Genomic DNA, 23,875 nt, shown 5'->3' with positions numbered 1-23,875 from the left:
GCCCCAGGATGCAATTAAGATCTTTTGCGTCTTATTTACATATTGCCCTTCTGGGGGCAAAGGGGAGTCCCACGAGTCCCAAGGCAATCAAGCTCTCAGAACCCTGGGGACAGGGGTGGAGCCCTCTGCACAGCCTCGCAGCTGGGGCAGGAAGCGAGAGTGGGGAGGGGGAAGGCCACAGCCCGCAGAGTCAAGGCGGGCCCAGGACCTGTGGAGACGGAGGGTAATACCAAAGCTCGAGCCCTGAGGCCCTGCTGGCCCCCTGGGCACCGGCCCAGCCCCGGCCTCCAGGGATGGCCCTTGTAGACCCCGACATCTTTAATAAGGACCCCCGGGAACACTATGATCTACTGCAGCGCCTGGGTGGTGGAACCTATGGAGAAGTCTTCAAGGTGAGAAAGTCCTTGTGCCTCCTCCATTGTCAAACCCGGGAGAGTTGGGGTGAGGCCGGCCACCAGCAGTGCCAGAGGAAGCCGGGCCTTGGGCTTGCCTCAGAGATGCTGAGGGTGGCAAGCTATGGAGCCTGCCTGATGGCCAACTTCCCCTTTACAAGGCTCGTGACAAGGTGTCTAAGGACCTGGTGGCTTTGAAGATGGTGAAGATGGAGCCTGGTGAGAGGGTCCCCAGGAAGTCCTTCCCCACCCCTACCCTTACTTCTTAGGACCCGGAATCCACATCCTTAAGCCACCGCTCTTAGCCACCTTTTCTCTCCTGCCCCTCCTCACAGATGATGATGTCTCCACCCTTCAGAAGGAGATTCTCATGTTGAAAACTTGCCGGCATGCCAACATCGTGGCTTACCATGGCAGTTACCTCTGGTGATGTCTTAGCCCATCCCCCAACCCCAGCCTCTTATCTCTGACCAGGCATCACTAAGCAGGTCCTAGGTGGCCCAGATACCCTAACTTGACCTCCAACCTGAGGACCCCACTTTTAACTGGAGCATCCCAGCCTGATTCCTAATCTAAAATTCTGCCTTTCTTACTGAGTATCCCCTAAAGACTAACAAATACCAGTCTGCTCCCTGCATCCCCCATTTCACCCTGCTTCCTTAATATGAACCCCAAATTCTTTGGCCCCCAAGATAATGTATCAGCTGCCCCATTGATGACATCAGTTCCTCAACCTTGCACTCTGGACCTCTTTGTCCTGTCTGCTTCTCCGTGAGCTCTCTGCCCTGTCTCCTAAGTCAGGCTGGGGTGGCAGAGGTGTGCCATGCGGTTGGAACCCAAAGACCTAAGTTCTAGTCAGATTGTTCTAGCGTGTGCATTTCCTGGCCCATCCTCAACCTCCTGCGTTGTGGGAAAGGGGACGCACTGGTGGGTAGGGGAATCAGATGGCCTCGAGCCCTCATCAGCCTCTTCTAGAGACCACTGACAAGGTGTGAGTACCATTGCCATCCCTGATCTCTTGACCCCCTGTAGGCTGCAGAAGCTCTGGATCTGCATGGAATTCTGTGGGGCTGGTTCTCTCCAGGACATCTACCAAGGTTAGAGGAAGGACAAGGGGATCTATGCACCCCTGGACCCCCCACTCCACCTCTCTTGTCTCTCTGTGCTTGTATTCTGGGAACTGCCTTTGTGGTCCACACTTCACACCATGAGCCAGCCCTTCCACTGGGCCCAGCTGGGATGATGCTGGGGATCCTGGTGATGACCCTGCCCCCGTGGATGCTGACTGTCTTTCCCCAGGCAATAATCCTCTCTGCTTCCATGTCTCTATCTTTGTCTGGGTATCTATATTTTCTTGCCAAAACATATTCTTGGGTTAGGGCATTTCTTTCTTTTTTCTATTTATTTATGTGTTTAATCATCATCATCATTATTATTTTGGAGATGGGGGGTCTCACTATGTAGTCCTGGCTTGCCTAGAACTCAATATGTAGACCAGGCTGGCCTCCAACTCACAAAGCTCAGCCTACTTCTGCCTCCCTAGTGCTGAGATTCAAGTCATGTGCTACCACACCTGGCCTATTTCTGCTCGCTCTTTCTTTCTTTCTTTCTTTCTTTCTTTCTTTCTTTCTTTCTTTCTTTCTTTCTTTCTTTCTTTCTTTCTCTCTCTCTCTCTCTCTCTCTCTCTCTCTCTCTCTCTCTCTCTTTCTTTCTTTCTTTCTTTCCTTTTTTGGTTTTTAGAGACAGGGTTTCTTTGTGTAGTTTTTTGGTCCCTGTCCTGGATCTCTGTAGACCATGCTGGCCTCGAACTCACAGAGCTCTGCCTGGCTCTGCCTCCTGAGTGCTGGGATTAAAGGCATGCGCCACCGCAGCCCGGCTATTTCTGCATTTTCTAACTCAGATTAGTTGCTCAGTCACTTTTTGGGCAGTCAGTCAGTGAATTTCTGGGTCTAGCCTGCAGTTTGCCTTTCAGGGAAATTTGAGGTTAGATGTTGGATAGGCCTCTTATTCCCTCTGAATCAATCTCTCTCTCTCTCTCTCTCTCTCTCTCTCTCTCTCTCTCTCTCTCTCTCTCTCTCACTCACTTTTTTTGCCGTAGTGTGTTTTGCATCAGAGTCTTACGCTTGCTAGACAAGCACTCTGAGCTATATCCCCAACCCTCTTTTATTTATTTTTTAATTAATGTATCTAGTCTTTGAGAATTTCATATAGGTATACAATGTATTTTTATCACACCCCTCAACTTCTAGACATTCCCCCAGTGCTCTTTTTACTTATTATTTTGAGACAGCATCTCAATGAGTTGCCCAGGCTGGCCTTGAACTTGCGATCTCACTGCCTCAGCCTCTTGAGTAGCTAGGACTACTGGTCTGTGCAACCAGACCCCACACTTCAGCCCTCTCTGAAGTTCTGATGTTCACCTCTGTCTTATTATCTCTAACTCCCTCTAGCCCAACCTCAATGTCCAAAAAGGGGAAACTTTATGAAAGGCCATCAGAGGTTGAGCTATGCTCAATGGTAGAATACTTGCAAGGTCCTGGGGTTTATCCGGGCAACACAAAACCTCCCCCAGAATGGGAAACTGAGGCCCATAGATAGGAGTGACTCACCAGCCATTGTGCAAGGCTGCTTTTTTGCCCGCCACCCTCTGTCATCTTTCTTTCTCTCTCTCTCTCTCTCTCTCTCTCTCTCTCTCTCTCTCTCTCTCTCTCTCTCTCTCTCTCTCTCTTTTTTTTTTTAACAGAGCTGAGGACCGAACTCAGGGCCTCGCGCTTGCTAGGCAAGCGCTCTACCACTGAGCTAAATCCCCAACCCCCTTTCTTTCTCTTGTCCCTTCCCCAACCCTGCTTGTCTCTCTTCCAAGATATGTCTCCCCACATTCGGTGCCTGTTGTCATCTCTCTGTCTGCTCCGACCCTGGGTCTGTCTGTCTGTCTCTGGCTCATCTGGCCTGCCCTCTCATCACCCCCATTAGTAGACTTCCAGGACACCCACTGTCCTCTCGGGGAAAGCTGCTCACTCACCTCACCTTGGTCATTGCCCCCTGCCCTCGCTCTTTTTTTTCCTGCAGAGTGGAACCTGTCACATCCCCGCTCCTGCTTCTTAGGCTAGCCTTGCGGACCAGCATGCATGAAATGTCATAGCCCTTCCCACACATATTTCCTGTTGTTGTTTCTGGTTCTGTTTTCTCTTACTAATTATTAGCATATTAACATCTTACATCACATTTTTTACTTAATCTTATTTATTATTATTTATTAGTTTTTGAAATAACAGACAAGAGGTCCAGCACTGAGCTGTTCCTCCAGCGGTAATTACCATCCTATATTTTATTCTCTTGGAGTGTTCTCCCCATGAGAGCAAGGATTTTATCTGTGTGTGTGTGTGTGTGTGTGTGTGTGTGTGTGTGTGTGTGTGTGCACGTGCTAGTAAAGGAATCCAGGGACTTTCATATGCTAGGCAAGGACTTTATTGCTGAGCCACACCCCAGCCCCTCACTGGGGGATTCTAGGCAGGGGCTCTACCACTGAGCCACACCCCAGCCCCTCACTGGGGGATTCTAGGCAGGGGCTCTACCACTGAGCCACACCCCAGCCCCTCACTGGGGGATTCTAGGCAGGGGCTCTACCACTGAACCACACCCCAGCCCCTCACTGGGGGATTCTAGGCAGGGGCTCTACCACTGAGCCACCTACTAGCTCCTCATTGGTGAATTCTAGAGAGGTGTTCTATCTCTGAGCCACACCCCCAGGCTCTCCCTCCTGAGCCACACCCAGTCTTTTGGGATGACTGTCTTTCTTGTAGCTGTGTCTGCAGGACCTGGCCCAGAGTAGGACTGTTGTAATTATTGCGGAATGACTGTCTTCCTCTGCACTATAGCTGCATATTGATCTGTCTGTCTCTCCCGCTCCATGTGCACTTGCTCTTGGTTGTTTGGGAAACAGGTCTCTCTATGTAGCCCTGACTGGCCTCAATATGTGTATATAGCCCAGGCTAACCTCAAGCTCCTGGCTCGGTCTCGGAAGTAATAGGATTACAGACAAGAGTAACCATGTGTGGTTCACCACCTTCCAGTGAGCCACCACCCTTCATCTCCCCTTCCAGTTGTCCGTCTGGAGTCTCCTCCTCTTTGGGCATCCTGTCATGGGTGGAGGGAGGCTGGGGAACCCGGAGAGCCAGAGTCCCCGGCTCCTCTCCCAACATGTGGGTGACTTTTGCAGTGACTGGCTGTCTGTCCGAGCTCCAGATCAGCTACGTGTGCCGGGAAGTGCTCCAGGTGAGAAGAGGTCAGGGGGGTCCCAAAGTGAGCAGGGCCCTGCCCAGGCAAAGGGGCTCACCAGCCCGTTCTTGCCATCTCTCCCCAGGGTCTGGCCTACCTGCACTCGCAGAAGAAGATACACCGAGACATCAAGGTAGCCGGGGACAGTGGTGTCACTGAGGGAAGGTCGTGGGGCCTGCTAGGGCTCCTGACAGTTGGAGCTTTAGGGTGGAGTCACAGGGGTGGGAGCCAGGCTGCAGTGGGGAGGGCGGTCTCTGACAGCTTCTAATTCCTCCTCTGGTCCCCAGGGAGCCAACATCCTCGTCAATGACTCCGGGGAGGTTAGGCTGGGTGAGTGTGGCTGGCGGGCGGGCTGCAGAGGGAGCTGGTGGAGGTTGAGGAGGGATGGGGTGGACACATACTATTTCTGTCTCTGCCTCCAGCTGACTTTGGAATCTCAGCCCAGATTGGGGCGACATTGGCCCGACGCCTCTCTTTCATTGGGACACCATACTGGTGAGGGGTGCTGGGTCAGTGGCTGGGGTGGGAATGGTGGCGTTTCCCGTTTCTGCTCCCCAGAAAGTCCTTGGCTCTGCCTTCTCCTACTAAAGACCCTTTCCCTCTCTTAGGCTACCTTTTGCGTTTTCCACTTATCTATGTCTCTCTCTGGCCCTTTCTGCCCTTTCTCTTAGTGTTTGGATTTCAGTGGTGCTGGTTGTGGGGTGTGTGTGTGTGTGTGTGTGTGTGTGTGTGTGTGTGTGTGTGTGTTGTTTGTTTGTTAACACCGGCTCTCCTTTAGTTCAGGCTGGCCTTGAACTCCTGATTCTCCAGTCTCCAGTTCCTACAGTTTTAGGATTATAGGCATGCACCACCACCGCACCCAGCTTGGGTTGGTTTTTCCCTTGATCTCTATCTCTCTCTAAGTCTATTTCTGTGTTTTCTCAGCCTGTGGCTCTCTCTGTTTCTCTCTCTAGATTGTAGCTCTCTTTGGCTTTACTGTGTCTTGTGGACATCACTAAGCCATACTCCCAGCCTCCCTCTCTCCTGTTTTGAGACAGTGTCTCCCTCTGTAGCCCAGGCTGGCCTCAAACTCATGGTGCCTCTCCTGCTTTAGCCTCCAGAGTGCTAGGACCCCGAGTGTTCCCACACTCCCCTTTTCCTCTGCCTTCGGCCACTTTGTCTTGGTGTCCCTGTCCCCTGGCTCTGTCTGTGCCCCATTTCCCCTGACCCTACCTCTCTCCTCTCCCTGGACCACTCCTTGCTCTCTGAGGGTCTCTGCCCACAGGATGGCTCCAGAGGTGGCAGCTGTGGCCCTGAAGGGTGGATACACTGAGTTGTGCGACATCTGGTCTCTTGGCATCACGGCCATTGAGCTGGCTGAGCTTCAGCCACCCCTCTTCGACGTGCACCCTCTCAGGTAAAGGCTGGGGTGGCGGATGCCCCCGGGCACAAGACCGTGCCCAGGCCTGACCCTCACCTCAGACCAGATGCCCCTAGGGAGACTCCTGTGGCTCCCTGAGCACAGAGACCTTTCCTCAGCTTGCCATAGTAAGACCTCCAGCTCAGTGTCCCTATCTGTCTTGGGGGGCAGGGTGTTTAGAGACATTTTTGCTTGTGTAGCTGCCACGGACTGGCCCACCGGGAGTACCACGACCGTAGGGGAACCAGGGCTTGGGTAGTCAGGAAGGCAAGGATTCGACGACTGACAGACAGACAACACACTCAAAAGTGGTTTGAATCTGCTGCAATTTTACTTCTGCAATTCAGTAGTTTATATACAGAAAAGAAAACTATCAAGTCATACAGGGAACAACAAGAGCTTGGCAATAATTCAATTACATCATCTTTAAAAAAAAAATCAAGCACACAGTTACTAATCGGCGCTAGACATATCCCTTCACTCACAAGAACTTTATGACCCAAAGAGCAGTCTGTGTTTTTATAAACTTAGTACAGTCCCTAGACTTGTGAAGGCTTCTTGCAGCTGTGTCCTTCATCTTTATCTCAGCCACTCGCTAGTTTATTATTCATTTTTACTTTTCTGGTTCTCATGACCCATTTAGCCAATTTGGATGCTGCAGATGCTCCCTAAGTCTTTCTTCAGTTCTTTACCATATATCTCTTCTAATATAAAATCTTTTTACCTGCTGGAATATGGACACTTGTACTTTTACACCTGTAAGGGGAAGGGGTTCTGCTGTAGTCCTTAAGTTTTTTATGCTGAACTTCCTCAACAGAGGGGCCCACCATCTGCCTCCTATGAGATAATGTTTTCTGCCATAAATCACTTTAGTTGGGATTCCTAGAGGATTCCTAGTGGGTGAGTGTTCATTCCCTAGAAGTGCCTGAACTATTATACTTTCTATTATCTAGCGGCTTGAGGCTTGAGGTCTTTAAGGAATAGTTCATTCTGCTATATCTAAATAAGGTCCATGTCCAGCTTCCCCTTTCCTCCATAGTTCACAACCCAAGCATTCATTAATTTTGGCTGTGTTTTATAGATTAATTAGAACATTATCAGAAAAGCAGTTATACAGAATCCATAGCCCAGAGAGCTCATGATCTGTGAAGCATGTCTCCTTCGAGAAGGAGGCATAACACGGGCACTCTGCCAGGGACCTCCAGGGAGCTTAGTCCCGTGGGACACGTATCTCCCGTCCGCTATTATTGACATAATTGTTCATGCCACACGGATGACACTGGAGTTGGTGTGGCATGTAGCCCTGGCTGGTGTCCAGTTTTCTGTGTAGCTGAGGATAGCCTACATTCCAGATCCTCTTGCCCCAGCCTCTCACAGGCCTTATGGATGTCTATCATCTTTTGTTTGTTTGTTGTGGAGACACGCTCTCCCCATCTCCGTATGTAGCCCAGGCTGGCCTCAAACTCACTCTATAGCCCAGGCTGGACTCAAACTCACTCTATAGCCCAGGCTGGCCTTGGATTCTGATCCCCCTGCCTTAGCCTCCCAACTGCTGGCATTACAGGTGTGGCCCTCCATGCCCAGCTAGATATCCCCGCCTGGAGATTCATTCTGGATGGGCTAAAGCTTCAAATTTTCTAAAACATCATAAACAGCTTCTCTTAGAAGTGACTTCAAGCCAGGTGTGGTCATCCTGTGATCTCAGCACTCAGGTAGCTGAGCCAGGTGGTCTGGAGTTTGAGGCTAGCCTGAGCTACATAACAAACTCCTATCTAAAAGCAGGAACAAAAATGGGGTGGCCATATTGGATTTAAAACCAGAACTGTATTTCCTTCTTGTGTGTATACACACATATGTAGGCATGTCTGTGGAGGTCAGAGGTCAGCCTCTGGCCTTGTTCTTCAGGCACTGTCTACTTTGTTTGTTTGTTTGTTTGTTTGTTTTTTGACAAGGTCTCTCACGGGCCTGGAGTTGGAAGATTGGGCTAGCCTGGCCCCCACCACAGAGCTCTACCTGTCTCCACCTTCCAGCACTGGGTCATATGCTCATTCCCCCCACCCAGTTTATTCGTTTACACACATGTGGCAGTCAGTCAAAGGGCAGTTGACAGGAATTCATTTGCTACTTCCTCTCTGTGTGTTCCAGGAACTGAACTCAGGTCATCAGGCTTGGCAGCAAGTGCTTGACCCTCTGAGCCGTCTCCCAGGCCCATATGCTCAGCTTTTCAAAATAATTTTTAAATTTTTATTTTTGTGTATTTGGGTGGGTGTGAATGTGTGTGCACATGTGTGCAGGTGCACACACCTGTGGGTGTGCAGAGGCCAGAGAAGGGTGTCAGGTGTCCTGCTCTGTCACACCTCACCTTATTCCTCTGAGACAGGGTCTCTCTCTGATCTTGGAGCTGGGCTGGTGGCCAGCAAGCCCCAGGGTTCCTCCTGTCTCTGCTCCTACAACACTAGAGTCACAGGCATGCCCCACCTCTTACAGGGGGCCTGGGGATTTGAACTCAGATCCTCAGGCTTGCATAGCAAGTGCTCTTACCGTCTGAGCCATCTCCATTTGGGAACTCCTGAAGCCATGTGATTTGTCCCCATGGTTCTGAACCCCATGTTCTCCCTGCTGCTCTAGGGTTCTCTTCCTCATGACAAAGAGTGGCTACCAGCCTCCTCGGCTAAAGGAAAAAGGCAAATGGTAAGGGAGGTGACCTGAGGGAGGGCAGAGGAGGGCAGAGGAGTGGGGAGAAGGGCTCAGATCCCCTCATCCCAGATCTGGCTTCTTCCTCCCAAGGTCGTCTGCCTTCCATAACTTTATCAAAGTCACCCTCACTAAGAGCCCCAAGAAACGCCCCGGTGCCGCCAAGATGCTCAGTGTAAGCCATGCCTCCTCAGGACTCCCTCCCTACCCTCCTCCTCAGCCCAGGACTACACAGGACCCGGTGGCCCCTTCCAAACCCCCAGTTCCTCAGAATTTCCCAGGACTCTACCCACAGGACCCTCCACACTGTACCGGGAGACCAGGCCTGGTGGCCGGAGTCTGCAGTCTCAGGCAGAGGTGGCAGGATCAGAAGTTTAAGGCCATCTTTGGTTACGTAGGGAGTTTGAGGCTATCCTGAAGATATTTCTTTTATGTTTGGTTGTTGTTGTTGTTGGTGGTGGTGGTGGTGGGGTGTGTGTGTGTGTGTGTGTGTGTGTGTGGGTGGGTGTGTGTTTGCGAGCACACTTTTTCTCTTGTTTTCATCTGTTTTGTTATGGTCTCATGTAGTCTAGGATAGCCTCAAACTTGCTATCTAGCCAAGGATGACCTTGGAGTCTTGATCGTCCTGCCTCCACCTCCCAAGCGCTGGACTTACAGGCACGAGCCAACATGTCTGACTTTACCCCAGACAACTCTCTCCAAGTTCGTCTGAGTTGCTGGAATACTCCAAGGCCCAAAGGCCTCCAGACTTGTGCCTGAGAGTCTTCACCAAGCCTGGTTGCTTCTAGGACACCCTGGAATTCCTCCCCTCCCCTTCTGGGAGCCCTGAATTCTTCTAATCTCTTAAAATGTCTTAGCATCTCTGGGCCCCTGAGCCTCCCTTTCCTCTTCCTCAGCCGGTACCTCCCTCCAAGCATCTCTTCCAGCAGGCCGTGTCCCCACCCTCCCCTGCCCTGCCAGCCTCTCACCCTGTCCCCTCTCACAGCATCAGCTGGTGTGCCAGCCAGGGCTCAACAGAGGCCTCATCTTGGATCTTCTTGACAAAATGAGGAATCCTGGGAAGGGGGCCCCTGTTGGGGAGCCTGACGACGAGGAGCCTGAGGTGAGGGCCTCAGTAGAGAAGGACGTGGGAACCTTAGGGCCCTTGCACAGTGTCTTCCTTCTGCCAGGAGAGCCTCGGGAAGGCCGTAGTAGAAGGAAATGGTCTGAGGAAGGGAAGCCTGGCAGGGCGGCATGCGGACGTCTAGAAGAGGGAGAGGCTGGAGGGCAGTCGTGGGGTGAGGGAGGACTGTAAGGGCCCTGACATAACCTTTCTGTCCAGCCACCTCCTGCCATCCCTCGGCGGATCAAATCTACCCACCGGGCCAGCTCACTGGGGATCCCAGACACAGACTGCTGTCGTGAGTTGACAACCCTACAGTTTGGGCCACCTCGCTCACTGTCTGGGGCTCAAATTCTTGAAATTCAAGAAATTCTTGGCCGTGTAACCTTCAGACTGACCGCAGAGTCCCCTCCCCTGAGTCTCATGAGACCTCCCAGGTCTGACCCCAAAGATACCTCGAGAATCTATCTAAAGGCCTGGTGGTGCACACCTTTAATCCCAGCACTCAGGATGATCACTGTGAGTTCAGGGCTGCCTGGTCTACATAGTGAGTTCCAGGCCAGGGCTACACAGTGAGACCTTGTCTCAAAACAAAACGACAGGGAAAAAAAAAAAAAAAAAAAAAAAAAAAAGCCCCCCCCCAGACAAAAAATACCCAAAGACTAAAAATAAAACACAAAACAAAAGAGCCCATACACAGGCTGGGGGGCTATAGCTCAGTTGGTAGAGTACTTGCCTTGCATACACAAGGTCCTGGGTTCAGTCCCAGCATTGACTAAACCTGGCATGGTGAAGTTAGCTGTGTTCCCAGCACTTGGGAAGTGGAGGCAGGAGGATCAGAACTGCATGGACATCATGTAATGAGTTAGAGGCCAGGACGACGGGAGAGCCTGTCTTAAAAATGCGTAGGGGCCAGTGAGATGGCTCCGTGTCCAAAGGAGCTTGCTGCTAAGCCTGATGACCTGGCCCCACGTGTGGAAGGCTAGAACCAACTTCTGCGAGCTGGCCTCTGACACACATGCTCTCTCTCACAAAACAAATAAATACCTGTAATTTTTCATAAATTAAAAAAAACAACTGTGAGAACCCCTAATTCCTAAGTAAAGCCTGAAAACAAACATCTCACACCTGCTTTGAGCCCCTCTACCCCTCTGATGTCACTCCGAGACCCCCAAACATGACCCCTGTAAACATGGGCCCTTCCCTCCGGGGACAGTAGCCACCCTTAAAGCCCTGGCTCCAGCCCCCCACCCCCACTCCTGATTCACTAATTTGTCTTATCCCCACTTCTCAGGGCGGCACATGGAGTTCCAGAGGCTCAGAGGGATGGAACCCAGACCTCCAGCTGACACTGTGAGACGCCTCTATGCTCGCCCGGATAAGTCCCCTCTTCCCCGTTCTGCCCTGGGTCATTCTGACTCTTTCCTGTCTCACAGGTTTGCTTACAGCCCCCTGGAGACTTCAGGAGCACCAGTCCCAGGTCCAGGACCCCTCCCCCGGGCTGGCGGGGAGGGCCGTGGGTTATGTGGGAGCCACCTGAGGCTCATGCCTGTCGTTCTTCAGGAGCCAACTGTCAGAGTCTGATGACGACTATGATGATGTGGACATGTAAGACCCCATGAACCCTCACTGCGGCCCCAGCCTTTCCCGTCACCCCATTGCTTCAGCTGTGGTCTTCCCTCCTCCTCGCCAATCCCTGGTCCCCAAACCCACTGGACCCTCCACCTTCACCTCTGACCCCTGGACCCCTCCCCCCATCCCTTCTTCCTCAAACCCTCCCTTCCTACTGCAGACTGACCTTAAGGTTTCCTACATATTACACAGGCGCTCTATCCCTGAGCCACGCCCCCAGCCCTCAGCTCTGGTGTCGAGGCAGGTGCTCTATCACTGAGCTACATCTTCAGCATTCTTTTTACTTAAAATATTTTTTTTTTTCCGAATAGGGTTTCTCTGTGTAGCCCTGGTTATCCTGGAATTCACTCTGTAGACCAGGCTGGCCTCGAACTCAGAGAGACCCACCTGCTTTTGTGTCCAGAGTGCTGGGATTAAAGGCATGTGCCACTCCCAGCCTTAAATTTTTTTTTTAAAATTTATTCTATGTGTTTCAGTGTTTTGTTTGTTTGGACAAATATGGTCCTGGTGCCTGTGATGGTCGGTAGAGGGCATTGGATCCATGGGACTAGAGTTTCGGGCTGTTGTGAGCTGCTTTGTGGGTGCTGGGAACCAAACCCAGATCTTCTGAAAGAATAACAAGTGCTCTCAACCACCAACCACCTCTCCAGCCCCTCTTTTTAATTTTAAATTAAGTAAAAAAAATTTTGAAGCCTGGACAGCCAGGGCTACACAGAGAAACCTGTCTCAAAAAACAAAAAACAAAACAAACAAATAACCAACCAACCAAACAAACAAACAAACAAAAAAATTGAGACAAAATCTCACTATGTAGCCCCAGCAACATCTTTAGAATAAGGGGGCCTCAAGCTCACAGAGATCCCCCTGCTCTGCCTTCCAGGCACTGGGATTAAAGGGGTGCCAAGCTTCTTCTGCTTTTTTATTTGATACAGGTTAACACTAAGTTGCCCAGGCTGGAATTGAATTCGTTCTGTAGGCCAGGCAATCCCCCTGCCTCAGCTTTCTAAGTAACTGGTATTACCTGCCCAACCAGGCCTGGCTCTGTCTGCCTCCTACAACCTTTTATCTAGTCCCCAACTTTGGCCCTGAGCGGCCCTCCGGCCCAGGCCTGACCCTCCTGCACCCTCACAGCTCTGGTGCCTCATCTGCTTCCCAGGCCCAGATTCCTCTGCCTGCCCCCCAACCTCAGCTTCGACCCCACCTTCTCCCCCAGCTCCTATCATCTTCCCACTGAGCCTGTCGCCCAAGACGGTCTCAATCCTCCTGCCTCTGCTTTCCAAGTAGGTGAGATTACAGGCTAGTGACCGAGGCCCGACCTCAGATGAAATCTTGACCCATGGAAATTTCCCACGTCAGGTTTTAAGTCTCAGGCCTCCCTGTCACCCAGCAGTTACCCCAAGTCCCCACGCTCTCCCCGCCCTGGCTCGGGCACAGTCTCCAGCCCACTCCCTGTCACCCAGCAGTTACCCCAAGTCCCCACGCTCTCCCACCCTGGCTCGGGCACAGTCTCCAGCCCACTCCCTGTCACCCAGCAGTTACCCCAAGTCCCCACGCTCTCCCGCCCTGGCTCGGGAACAGTCTCCAGCCCACTTCCCGCTCAGTCCCACCTTCTGTGCACTGGCATGCCGGGCAGAGGGTGAGGGATGGAGCGGACCTCGGGGATCTCAGGGACCATGTAACAGCCCAGAGCTGCTACCGCTCCTGTCCTCCTGTCGCCATGGCTGCCAGTCACGGAGACCTCAGCTCGAGCCACTCCAGGCCACCAGCCTGACACACACACACACACACCCCGTCCTTACACCCACACCTGCTCACCCTATGGTTGTGTTTCAGCCCTGCCCCAGCAGAGGACGTGCCTCCTCCACTGCCCCCCAAGGTAAGGCCCTGGGGTCCTGAGGCCAAGGCCTTGGGTGCTGGGACGATTTAAATGTCTATAATTTGGCCGGGCGGTGGTGGCGCACGCCTTTAATCCCAGCACTTGGGAGGCAGAGCCAGGCAGATCTCTGTGAGTTCGAGGAAGCCTGGTCTACAGAGTGAGATCCAGGACAGCCAGGGCTACACAGAGAAACTCTGTCTCAAAAAACAACAAAACAAAACAAAACTGTTTAGAGTTTGAAGCCAGAGGTGTCTGAATATTACAGAAAGCTTAAGTGTTTGGGGTACAGGATAGATATATAGAAACTGAGCTGAAGCTGGGTGTGGTGCTGCACCCAGGGTATGGAGGCAGGAAGATCAAGAGTTCAAGATCATCCTTAGGTACGTAGCAAGTTCAAGACCAGCCTGGGCTACACAGTGCCAGAGTGAGATGCTGTCTGTTTAAAGCAGGGCTGGGTATCTGGGAATCTGGAGGGATGGGTCCTGTCAAGAAGCTGGCCTAGTGCCCAGCATTAACCCTTTGTGTTCTGCTGTGTGCCCATGTGAGGATGTGGTTCTGGGAAATGGTAGAACCAAGGCAGGCTGTCATGGGGAGGATCATAGCTATGGCTGATTCTTGGTCCTGGAAGAGGCAGGGATTGGGGTGCAAGGCGCACTTTCTTCTGGAACCTCTCACGTATCTGTTTCTCCCATACTCCTGTCTCCATAGCCCAAGTTCCGGTCTCCATCTGACGATGGTTCTGGAGGGGTAGGGGACGACGGACAGCTGAGCCCAGGGGTGCTGGTCCGGTGTGCCAGTGGGCCTCCTCCTCGTACCCCTCGTCCTGGGCCTCCCACAGCCACACACAGCCCCCATCTCACAGCCCACTCAGGTATCAGGCCTGCCCGGGGAGGACGATGGGCAGGGTTGGAAGCCTCTCGGCCTGATCTTGCTTCAACTGCTATCAGATCCCTCACTGTGGAACTCAGCTGCGCCGGAGCCAGGTCAGCCCCCACTCCTGCCCCCTAAGAAGGAAAAGATGAGGAGAAAGGTGAGAGTTAGCTACAGGCTCAAGATAGGCTGGCCCAGGGGGAGATGAGATGGCATCTCATGGGTGACATTTATTGAGTCCTTCCTCTGTGCCAGACACTGATCTTGTGGGAAGTGTATATGTGTCTGTACGTGGGTGGATGCACAGGCACACAGGCAGAGGCACAGGCTTGTAGGTGAAATTTTCTGTCCCACCAGCCAGTTCCCAAATAACCACACAGAGACTTATTATTAATTATAAATGCTCAGCCAATAGTCAAGGCTTGCTACTCTTACAAATTAACTCATCTTGCTGCTTTCTGCATCTGCTGGTGACTCTGCCCTTCTTCATCCCAGAGGTCTCTCCCTGTCCAGAAGTCCCACCTAACCTCTTCCTGCCTAGCTATTGACCAGTCAGCTCTTTATTAGACCAGTGAGAGCACCACATCTTCACAGTGTACAAAAAGACTGTTCCGCAACACAGGCGCATGGTGGGTGCACATATGAAGGCCAGAGGGCATCAGGTGACCTGCTCTATGACTCACCATCTTACTTCTTTGAGACAGAGTCTCTCACTGAAGGTGGAGCTGGGCTGGTGCCAACAAGCGTCAGGGATCCTCCTGTCTCTGGGAGGATTATAGCTTATGCCCAGCTTTTTTTTTTAAACTTTTATGCTTTTCTCATATATTACATCCTGATTGCAGTTTCCCCTCCCTCCACTCTTCCCAGTCCCTTCCCCCACCTCCCCTTTCCCCCAGATCAGCTCCTTGTCTGTTTCCCTTTTTTAAAAAAGGAAAAGAAACAAAGAGCAGGCCTCCCAGGAATATCCACCAAACATGGCCTAACAAGATACAGTAAGACTAGGCACAAGCCCTCCTATCAGGTCTGGACAAGGCAACCCCGTAGGAGGAAAAGGGTCCTAAGCACAGGCGACGGAGTCAGAGGCACCCCCACGGCCACTGTTGGGAGTCCCACAAGAACAGCGAGCTACACCACCATAGGTGTGCGCAGAGGACCGAGCTCAGACCCATGCAGGGTCTGTGTGTGTCGCTTCAGTCTCTGGGAGCCCCGCTTAGTTGATTCTGTGGACTGTTCTCATGGTGTCCTCAGCCCCTCTGTCTCTTACAATCCTTGCCCCCCTCTTCTTAGGGTTCCCCTGGCTCCGCCTAGTGTTTGGCTGTGGGTCTCTGCATCTGCTCCCATAGGTTGCTGGATGGCGCCTCTCTGCTAACAATTGTATGCCCAGCTTTTTCACATGGGTGCTGGGAGTCTGAACTCACATTAGCACAGCAAGTGCTCTTCCCTGCTGAGCCCTGATCTGTGTCCTACATGAAAACGGATACCGCCTGCTCTGTGCAGCGGCGCTGAGGCAGGAAGATGGAGCTGCAGGGCCAGGGTGCCGTTTGGCCTTCCCATCACTGATAAAACCCTGGCCAAACCAGCCCGGGGAGGAAGGGCTTGGCTTGGTGTCCACCTCACCTCACAGTCCATCCGAGAAGTCGGGGCAGGAACTGAAGCCGAGGCCAAGGAGGAGCCCTGCTGTCTGCCTTGCTCCCCGTGGCTAGCTCAGCCTGCTTTTCCATACGACCCAGGTCACCGGCCCAAGGCTGGCACCTTCAAGAGGGGCTGGGCCCTCCCGTATTAATCAGTAATTTTTTAAAAAGTTCCACAGTCTGGCAGAAGCATTTCCTCAGTTATGGTACCCGCTTTCGAAATGACTCTAGTTGGTGTACGTTGACAAAACGCTGACGCAAGAGAGCTTACCTAGAATTCTGCAGTGAAAGGTTGGGGCCGTAGCTCACTAGGAGAGAGCTTGTCCAGTTCAACAGTGGGGGGGGGGGGGGCTCCCCGGAGGAGAGCTTAGCTGCTATGTGCAAAGCCGTGAACTCCATCTCCACGACCTGCAAGGCCGGAGTAAGGGGCGGCGGCGGCTTCTGGGTTATGTGGGGTACATAGGAGAGGGACCCCAGAGGTGGCTGTTTTCTGTTCCACAGATGGAGAAAGTGAGGCGCCAAGAGGTAAGCAGTTTACCCAGGGTCATCCATAAGACATTCCCCTTTATCCATGGAGGATCCATTTCAGGACACTCCCCTCTCGCATGGGTGCCTCAAACTGGCTAGTACCCAACCCTGTATATTCCACTGATATATGTGCCTGTGAGGGGTTTCACTGACAGGCACAATAAGAAGTTTACTGTAGAGTCAGGGTGTGGTAGCACATCTCCAGTCCCCAGCACTGGGGAAGTAGAAGCAAGAGGACCAGGAGTTGAGAGCCAGCCTGGGCTACATAGAGAACCTAAGGCCAGTCAGGACTACACGAGACTCCGTGTAAAAAAGATAAAAAGCTAAAACAAAGCATAATTTGTTTTTGTTTTTCAAGACAGGGCTTCTCTGTGTAATGGTTCTGGCTGTCTTAGAACTCACTTTGTAGACCAGACTGGCCTTGAACTCACAGACATCCACCTGCCTCTGCCTCCCGAGTGCTGATTAAAGACCACCACTTCCTGGCAATTTATTTATTTATTTATTTATTTATTTATTTATTTATTTAATGTGCACTGATGTTTTGCTTGCCTGTATGTCTGTGTGAGGGTGTCAGATCCTTTGGAACTGGAGTTACAGACGGTTGTGAGCTGCCATGTGGGTGCTGGGAATTGAACCTGGGTCCTCTGGAAGAGCAGCCAGTGCTCTTAATCACTGAGCCATCTCTCCAGCCCTGACATTTTTTTTTAGTTTTCGAAATCTTTCATGCGATGTTTTTGAGACCATGCCTACACAGATGGGGGGTGGGAAGTGGGGGTCCTGCATCTCTAAGGCATAGGCAGCGTCTGAACCCTGCACTCATCTGCCTGTCCCCTGCTAACCACTGACCACGGCCGTCCAGGGATGCGCCCTTCTTGTGAAGTTATTCAACGGCTGCCCCCTCCAGATCCACAGCACAGCTGCCTGGACACATCCCTCTACTAAAGGTGGGCATTCAGGAGGTCCAAAGCCGCCTGGGGTGAGGGGCCAGGCGGGGATGGTGGGGCCCTAATGGAAGCACAAAGAGGTATAGGAAGAATATTTTTATTTTTATTTTATTTGAGTGATTTCACCTGCATGTATGCTTGTCTACTATGTGCATGTAGTGTTGGCAGAGGCCAGAAGAGGGCATTGTATCCTCTGGAACTGGAATTACAGATGATTGTTCCCTGACATATGGGTGCTGGGAACCGAACCCAGGTCCTCTGCAAGAGCAACAAGTGCTCTTAACCACTGGGCCATCTCGCCAGCCCCAGGAGGGTCTTTTTGTTATTTAAGATTTAGGTCTTTATTTTTAGATAATGTCTTTTTTTTTTTTTTTTTTTGGTTTTTCGAGACAGGGTTTCTCTGTGCAGATTTGCGCCTTTCCTGGAACTCACTTGGTAGCCCAGGCTGGCCTCGAACTCCCAGAGATCCGCCTGGCTCTGCCTCCCGAATGCTGGGATTAAAGGCGTGCGCCACCACCGCCTGGCAATAATGTCTTTTTTTAAATATAGCATTATTATTTGAGAATGCCTTACAATATATTTTGATCATCTTCACCCCCTGCTCTTCCCAGATCCAACCCTACTCTCCATCCCTTCCCAGCTCACTGTCTTTTTTTGTAAGTCATGGAGTCTAATTTATGTTGTCCCTTACTCCTGACTGTGAGGCTGTCCACTGGAGTGTGGTTAACCCTCAAAGAAAGCTGACTTTTCCTCCCCAAGAAACCATCAACATGTGGATGCTGTGCACAGGTTTGTGCACATCAGCCCAGGTGTCCGCAGAGCCCAGAAGAGTGTGTAAGAGCCCCCAAAGCTGCAGGTGCAGGTGGCTGTGAGCCTTCAGGGATGGGTGCTGGGAACCCATCAAACCCAGGCCCTCAGTGAGCGGCAGGTGCTTAGCTCTGGAGGGAGGGTCTTAATGGAGTGACATTGACGAGCCAGATCTGGAGCAGACACTGTGGGTAGTGTCAGATCTGGAGAGCCATGAGGGGAAGTGAAAGGTGACTTCAAAGGTGAACACTATAGAAGACGGAGTTTAGAGGCCAGAGGTGTTCGAATAAGACAGTTTAAAGTCGGGTACGTGACGGAGGTATCGAAGGTCACCTCCATGTTGATGGCAGAGACCAGGATCAACTTTGGGGGGTAAGATTTGGGGGCCAGTATTAAATAACATAAGAGGCTTGGAATGGAGGTGTGCACCTTTAGTCCCAGCACTCCTGAGGCTGAGGCCAGCCAGGGCTATGCAGCAAGAGCCTTTTAAAACAAACAGCATAGTGGTGCAAAGCATGCTAGGAAGTCAAGGCTTGGTTTCAGAGAGAGGTCAAGGGCCAGTGGGATACTTGTGACCAGAGCTCTTCAAACAAGAGGCAGGCTTGGGAGATGGCTCAGCAGTTCATCATGGGGGCTGGCTTAGGGGTCTGAGAAGGGTTTGAGTTCAGACTTGAGGAGATACAAGGTGGGGGTGTTAGTCTGCAGGGAGAGTTAGTATGAAAGGATGGTGGTGGGGTGGAGGGCCAGTTTGGGACAAAGATTAGGAGGTCCTTGCCCACAATGAGAGACCCCAGCAACTGCTTTTTCTGGTCCACTCAGACCAGCACCTGCTCCTGGGTGCAGAGGAAGGCATTTTCATACTGAACCGGAATGATCAGGAGGCCACGCTGGAGATGGTGAGGGATGGGGTCAGTGCTGGGGGGGGGGTGGCGTTGGGTGAATAGGAATCACAGAAGTCACCCCCATTCTCCGCAGCTCTTCCCTGGACGGACAACCTGGGTGTACTGCATCAACAACCTGCTCATGTCTCTCTCAGGTCAGCCTGTGGACTTGGGGAGGGGCAGGGGCCAGGAGTTAAGGGTTGGGGTGGAGGTAATGTGTGGATGAGTCTTTAGCTTCACTGACACTGAGGTTCAAGTCGCCCCTTTCCTTCTGGGTGAACTGAAGGCAAGGGGGCTTCTTTCCCTGGGCCTCAGTTTCCCTATCTGCACAATCTCGGAATTTTCCATATCTCGGAAATCTTCCCCTCTCAAGTTGGTTGTGAGTTAATTTTTACAATAAATTCGTCTTTAAATACCTTCGACATCTCTGAGAATAGCTGCTGCACTCCTTTAATCCCAAAGCATGAGAGACGGGGCAGGTGGGTCTGACAGACCTAGTCTCCCTTTCAGTCCATAACAGACTGGAGAAATTACAGGGGGTTTTGTTGGTTGGCGTTTGGTAAGTAACAGGGCCGGTGCATGCTTACAGATGTGCTTACAGATGTGCTACCATTGAGCTGTATGTCCAGCAGCACCCTTCCCCCATGTTTTTTTGAGACAGAATTCCCACTGTGTATCCCAGGCTAGCCTTGAACTTGGGGTGGTTCTCTGGCCTCAGCCTCCCAAGTCCTGAGATTATAAGCAAGTGCTGCCACTCCTGGCATAGGTAGGTGTTTTGTTTTTGTTAAATTTTGACAGGTACCAGGTGTGGTGACACACCCCTGTAATCCTAGCACTGAGGGTGGAGCCAGGAAGATGGGAGTTCAAGACCCATCTCAAATACATGGGGGCGTTAAAGGCCAGCCTGGACCCCATGAGACCCTGTTTTGGGAAACAAGCACCAAAAATACATAAGTAAACCTCAAGTGCAACTTCGTAGGCTAGTTAAACTTCCCTCACCTGGCTGTGGCGCTTTGAGGGCAGAGAGCCAGCCCTGCTCTCTGTCTGTCTGTCTGTCTGTCTGTCCGCCCCTGCCCCCCAGCAGATCACAGTGCCTGGACCACACTAGTCCTTTCAGACATGAAGGGTGCAAAATGTGTGAAAGAAAAGTGGGATCTGCATGTTGGGGAGTTTCAAAGGGCGGGGCTAGCCAAGGGCTGGGAGACAAGAGGTGGTAAGGGGTCCTAAAACTGCTTCCCCTCCCCCTCCCATGCACATACTGCAGGGAAGACTCCCCACCTGTATTCTCATAGCATCCTGGGCCTGCTGGAGAGGAAGGAGATCAGAACAGGAAGCCCCATCGCTCACATTAGCCCTCACCGGTTTCTGGCAAGGTACCAGCCCCAGAGGGTACCACTGGCTCCCCTGCCCCAACTGCCATCCGGTTACACTCACACCTCCTTCTTCTTCAGAAAGAACATGGTCTCCACCAAGGTCCAGGATACCAAAGGCTGCCGGGCCTGCTGTGTGGGTGAGAACCAGCCTCGGGGTGCTGGGTGGGTGGGTGGGGGTTGGTGCCTGGACAGTATCCACTCAATAAGGCTGAGGCAAGGTGTCCAGGGCCCCGAGGACGGATACAGGGTGGTCTGGGAAGGAGACCGGGACCCTGACCCACTCTTGTCCACTTCCACAGCCGAGAGTACCAGCTCTGGGGGCCCATTCCTGTGTGGGGCGTTGGAGACGTCTGTGGTCCTGCTCCAGTGGTACCAGCCAATGAACAAGTTCCTGCTCGTCCGGGTCAGTTCGCAGGGCAGGGGTGCGGCACTTTGGACCTACCCCATTTGTACTTAGATAAAGAACTGGATGAACCCTCTCCCAGGACCCCTGCCCCCCATGCTGAGGCATTTTGAAAACTTCCTGAGGGTCTGGAGAGATGGCTCAGTGGTTAAGAGCACTGGCTACTCTTCCAGAGGTCCTGAGTTCAATTCCCAGTACCTACATGGCAGCTCACAACTGTCTGTGACTCCAGTTCACCCTCACACAGACATACATGCAAACAACACACCAATACATACAAAATAAAAATAAGTAAATCATTTTTTTTAAAAAAAAATTCTGATCCTTAAGCCCTTCTCCTCACATCTGAGCTTAATTATTTCTCAGTCTCCAAGAGTCTGTCCTTTTGAGTCTAAAGTGTTTTTGCTGTTTTTGAGTCTAAAGTGTGTGCGTGGGTGGGGGTTCCCTGCCTTTCTGCCCCGGGCTGACACGCCTCCAGACAAGCCACATTTAGCTAAGGGCACGCTTTGTTTCTAATGCGGCCTGAAATTCCCTGAGGGCCTCGGCCACTGTCCCAGCAGCCTCCCTAAGCCGCCCTTCCCTTGCGGCCTGCAGCAGGTGCTGTTCCCGCTGCCCACGCCGCTGCCCGTGTTCGCGCTGCTGACGGCGCCGGGCTCCGAGCTGCCGGCGGTGTGCATCGGCGTGAGCCCCGGGCACGCGGCGAGGTCGGTGCTCTTCCACACCGTGCGCTTTGGTGCCCTGTCCTGCTGGCTGGACGACTCCAGCACGGGTGAGTGGGCTGTGCAGGGGAGGGTGGGGCTGCAGGGGAGGGTGGGGCTGCAGGGGAGGGTGGGGCTGCAGGGGAGGGAGAGGCTGCAGGGGAGGGAGGGGCTGCAGGGGAGGGAGGGGCAACTGGGGAAGGCGGGGCTGCAGGGAAGAGGGGGAGTGCTGCAGGATAGAGGAAATTGGGGGAGAGGTTGCAGACAACGGCAGAGCTGCAGGGATGGCGCGGGAGGAGCGGGTTCAGGCTGCAGGGAAGGGGTGGGGCTGCGGGGAGAGGGCGGGGCTTCAGGAAAGTGGCCTGGTTGCGGGAAAGGACACGGCTGTGGGAAGGGGCTGCAAGAGGAGGTGGGCCGAAGGGTGGTGGGACTACAGGTTAAGGCGGCCCGGAGAGGCAAGTTTCCCCTTGTGGAGGCGAGGGTCAGAGCGGCTGGGCAGCTAAGACTGAGCCCACACCGAGAAAGAGATGCAACCGGGGTCAGATGGCTAACCGGGTGGGGCCTGAGGGGTGTTAGCTGAACCAAGGGCCAGGCAGTTAGTTCTTTAGCCCCTGCCTCTCATGCAGAGCACAAGGGACCAGTGCAGGTGACCCAGGTCAAGGAAGACATGGTGATGGTGTTGATGGACGGTAAGAGCTTCCTCCCTCCCCTTCCTGGTCCTCAGCCTGGGACTCGTGTTCAAAACCTCCCCTCCACTTCCTGCTAGGCTCTCTGAAGCTCGTGACCCCAGAGGGGGCCCCAGCTCCCGGGCTTCGCACCCCTGAGATCCCCATGACGGAAGCAGTGGAGGCTGTGGGTATGTGCTGGGAGGGGAGGGCCTGGGGTCAAGGGTGAGAGCTCTGTGACCTGAAGGGTCACAGGCAACTGCTTTCTCTCCAGCTATGGTTGGAGACCGACTCCAGGCCTTCTGGAAGCATGGAGTTCAGGTGTGGGCTCCAGGCTCAGAACAGGTAGGCAACTTCAGTTCATACCACTGCCTTGCCTTGTCCTCATCTTCTCATCCCTTAACTAGGCTTGGAGAGGCCCTGGGTCAGGACAGGGACTCCTGTCAGGAAGCCTCGGGACACACTTCTTCATCTGCGTGCCTCCCCGCCCTTGGTGGGAACAGGCACAAAGCAGCAGGCTGGCTTCTCCGACCTTTAATGGACTCTTTACAGTGGCCAACGGATAGGGCACTATGGTTTTTCAAGTTAGTGGTCTTGGCACAGAGCAGTTAAGTCACTTGCTCAAAGTCACACATTTCATGAGTAGCTCTGGGGTTGGACGTCTCCTTAGGAAGCCATGTTAGTAGAGAGAGCAAGTCGTACAGACACATCCCCGCTTTCTCCACAGCTGCTGCAGGAGCTGAGAGACCCCACCCTCACCTTCCGTCTGCTCGGCTCCCCCAGGTATGGTGGTGGGGAGGACAGAGGGCCGGGAGGGGCTGCTGGTGTGCAGCCGAGGTTTCTGCGGCTGTTTCTTTGGCCTAGAACACCCTTCCACATTTTTACTAAGCTCACTCCTGAGGCTCCGGCTCCACCATGATTCTTGGGAGCCTTGGGCAACCTCCTGGGGAGAAGGCCCTGCTTCTCTGTATTCCTTTAGCCTACCAATCGGGTGTGTGTGTGTGTGTGTGTGTGTGTGTGTGTGTGTGTGTGTGTGAACTCCTCAGGCTCCGTTACTGCTGTTGCTATGAGACAGCGTCTCACCGTGTAGCCCTGGTCGCTCTCCAAATCTCCTTTTTCCTTTATTGCACTGGGGAGGGACAGGTGTATGCCGCAGAGGGCACCTGGAGATCGGAGGCCATCTCTGGGAGAGAGACGGCTCTCTCCCTCTACCAGGTGGGTCTCGGGGACTGAACTCCAGTCATTAAGTTTGGGGCAAGCACCTTCGCCTGCTGAGCCATCTCGCCAGCCCACTTCAGACTCCTTATGTGGCTGAGGACGACCTTGAACTGCAGATCTTCCTGCCTCACCTCCCAGTTGTCGGGATCGTAGGCATGTGCCACCAAGCTGCTTAGTCATTGTCACAGCCCAGCACTGACACAGTTCCCAGTAACTCCTTGGAGAATGAACTAATGAATGAGTGAATGACTTGGCCTCTCTCTTCTTCAGGCCTGTCGTGGTGGAGACACGGCCCTCGGATGACCCCACTGCCCCTAGCAACCTCTACATCCAGGAATGACCATCTGAGAGAGCACGAGAAACGGACCTCTGTGGACTCCTGAAGACACTAGTGGTCATGACTTGTCCTTATCTTCCAATAAACATGACTTCGGTCTGTTGCCATCTTGCTTCTCTGGGGTGGGGGCAGATTTTTGGATGC

General features: G+C 52.8%; 1 protein-coding gene across 1 annotated transcript; it reads left to right on the top strand.

The window, feature by feature from the left end:
* The first annotated feature begins 96 nt into the window (after nt 1–96).
* Nucleotides 97–23,844, top strand: Map4k1 (mitogen-activated protein kinase kinase kinase kinase 1). Its single transcript, XM_028859535.2, has 32 exons — nt 97–392; nt 554–611; nt 728–818; nt 1,425–1,489; nt 4,612–4,667; nt 4,756–4,803; nt 4,958–5,000; nt 5,093–5,165; nt 5,935–6,066; nt 8,698–8,760; nt 8,857–8,938; nt 9,749–9,865; nt 10,085–10,163; nt 11,160–11,218; nt 11,302–11,345; nt 11,429–11,473; nt 13,331–13,373; nt 14,082–14,244; nt 14,321–14,403; nt 16,376–16,399; nt 17,265–17,349; nt 18,976–19,052; nt 19,132–19,192; nt 20,302–20,410; nt 20,489–20,547; nt 20,710–20,813; nt 21,408–21,582; nt 22,138–22,200; nt 22,278–22,367; nt 22,451–22,521; nt 22,904–22,959; nt 23,665–23,844. Exons 1-32 carry the CDS (start codon nt 294–296, stop codon nt 23,732–23,734), a joined length of 2,487 nt encoding a protein of 828 aa, XP_028715368.1. The 5' UTR covers nt 97–293; the 3' UTR covers nt 23,735–23,844.
* The last annotated feature ends 31 nt before the right edge of the window (nt 23,845–23,875 follow it).

This window comes from Peromyscus leucopus, chromosome 1 (genome assembly GCF_004664715.2).
Source record: "Peromyscus leucopus breed LL Stock chromosome 1, UCI_PerLeu_2.1, whole genome shotgun sequence".
NCBI classification, from domain to species: Eukaryota; Metazoa; Chordata; class Mammalia; order Rodentia; family Cricetidae; genus Peromyscus; species Peromyscus leucopus.
This window is presented reverse-complemented; position numbering and strand designations above follow the sequence as displayed.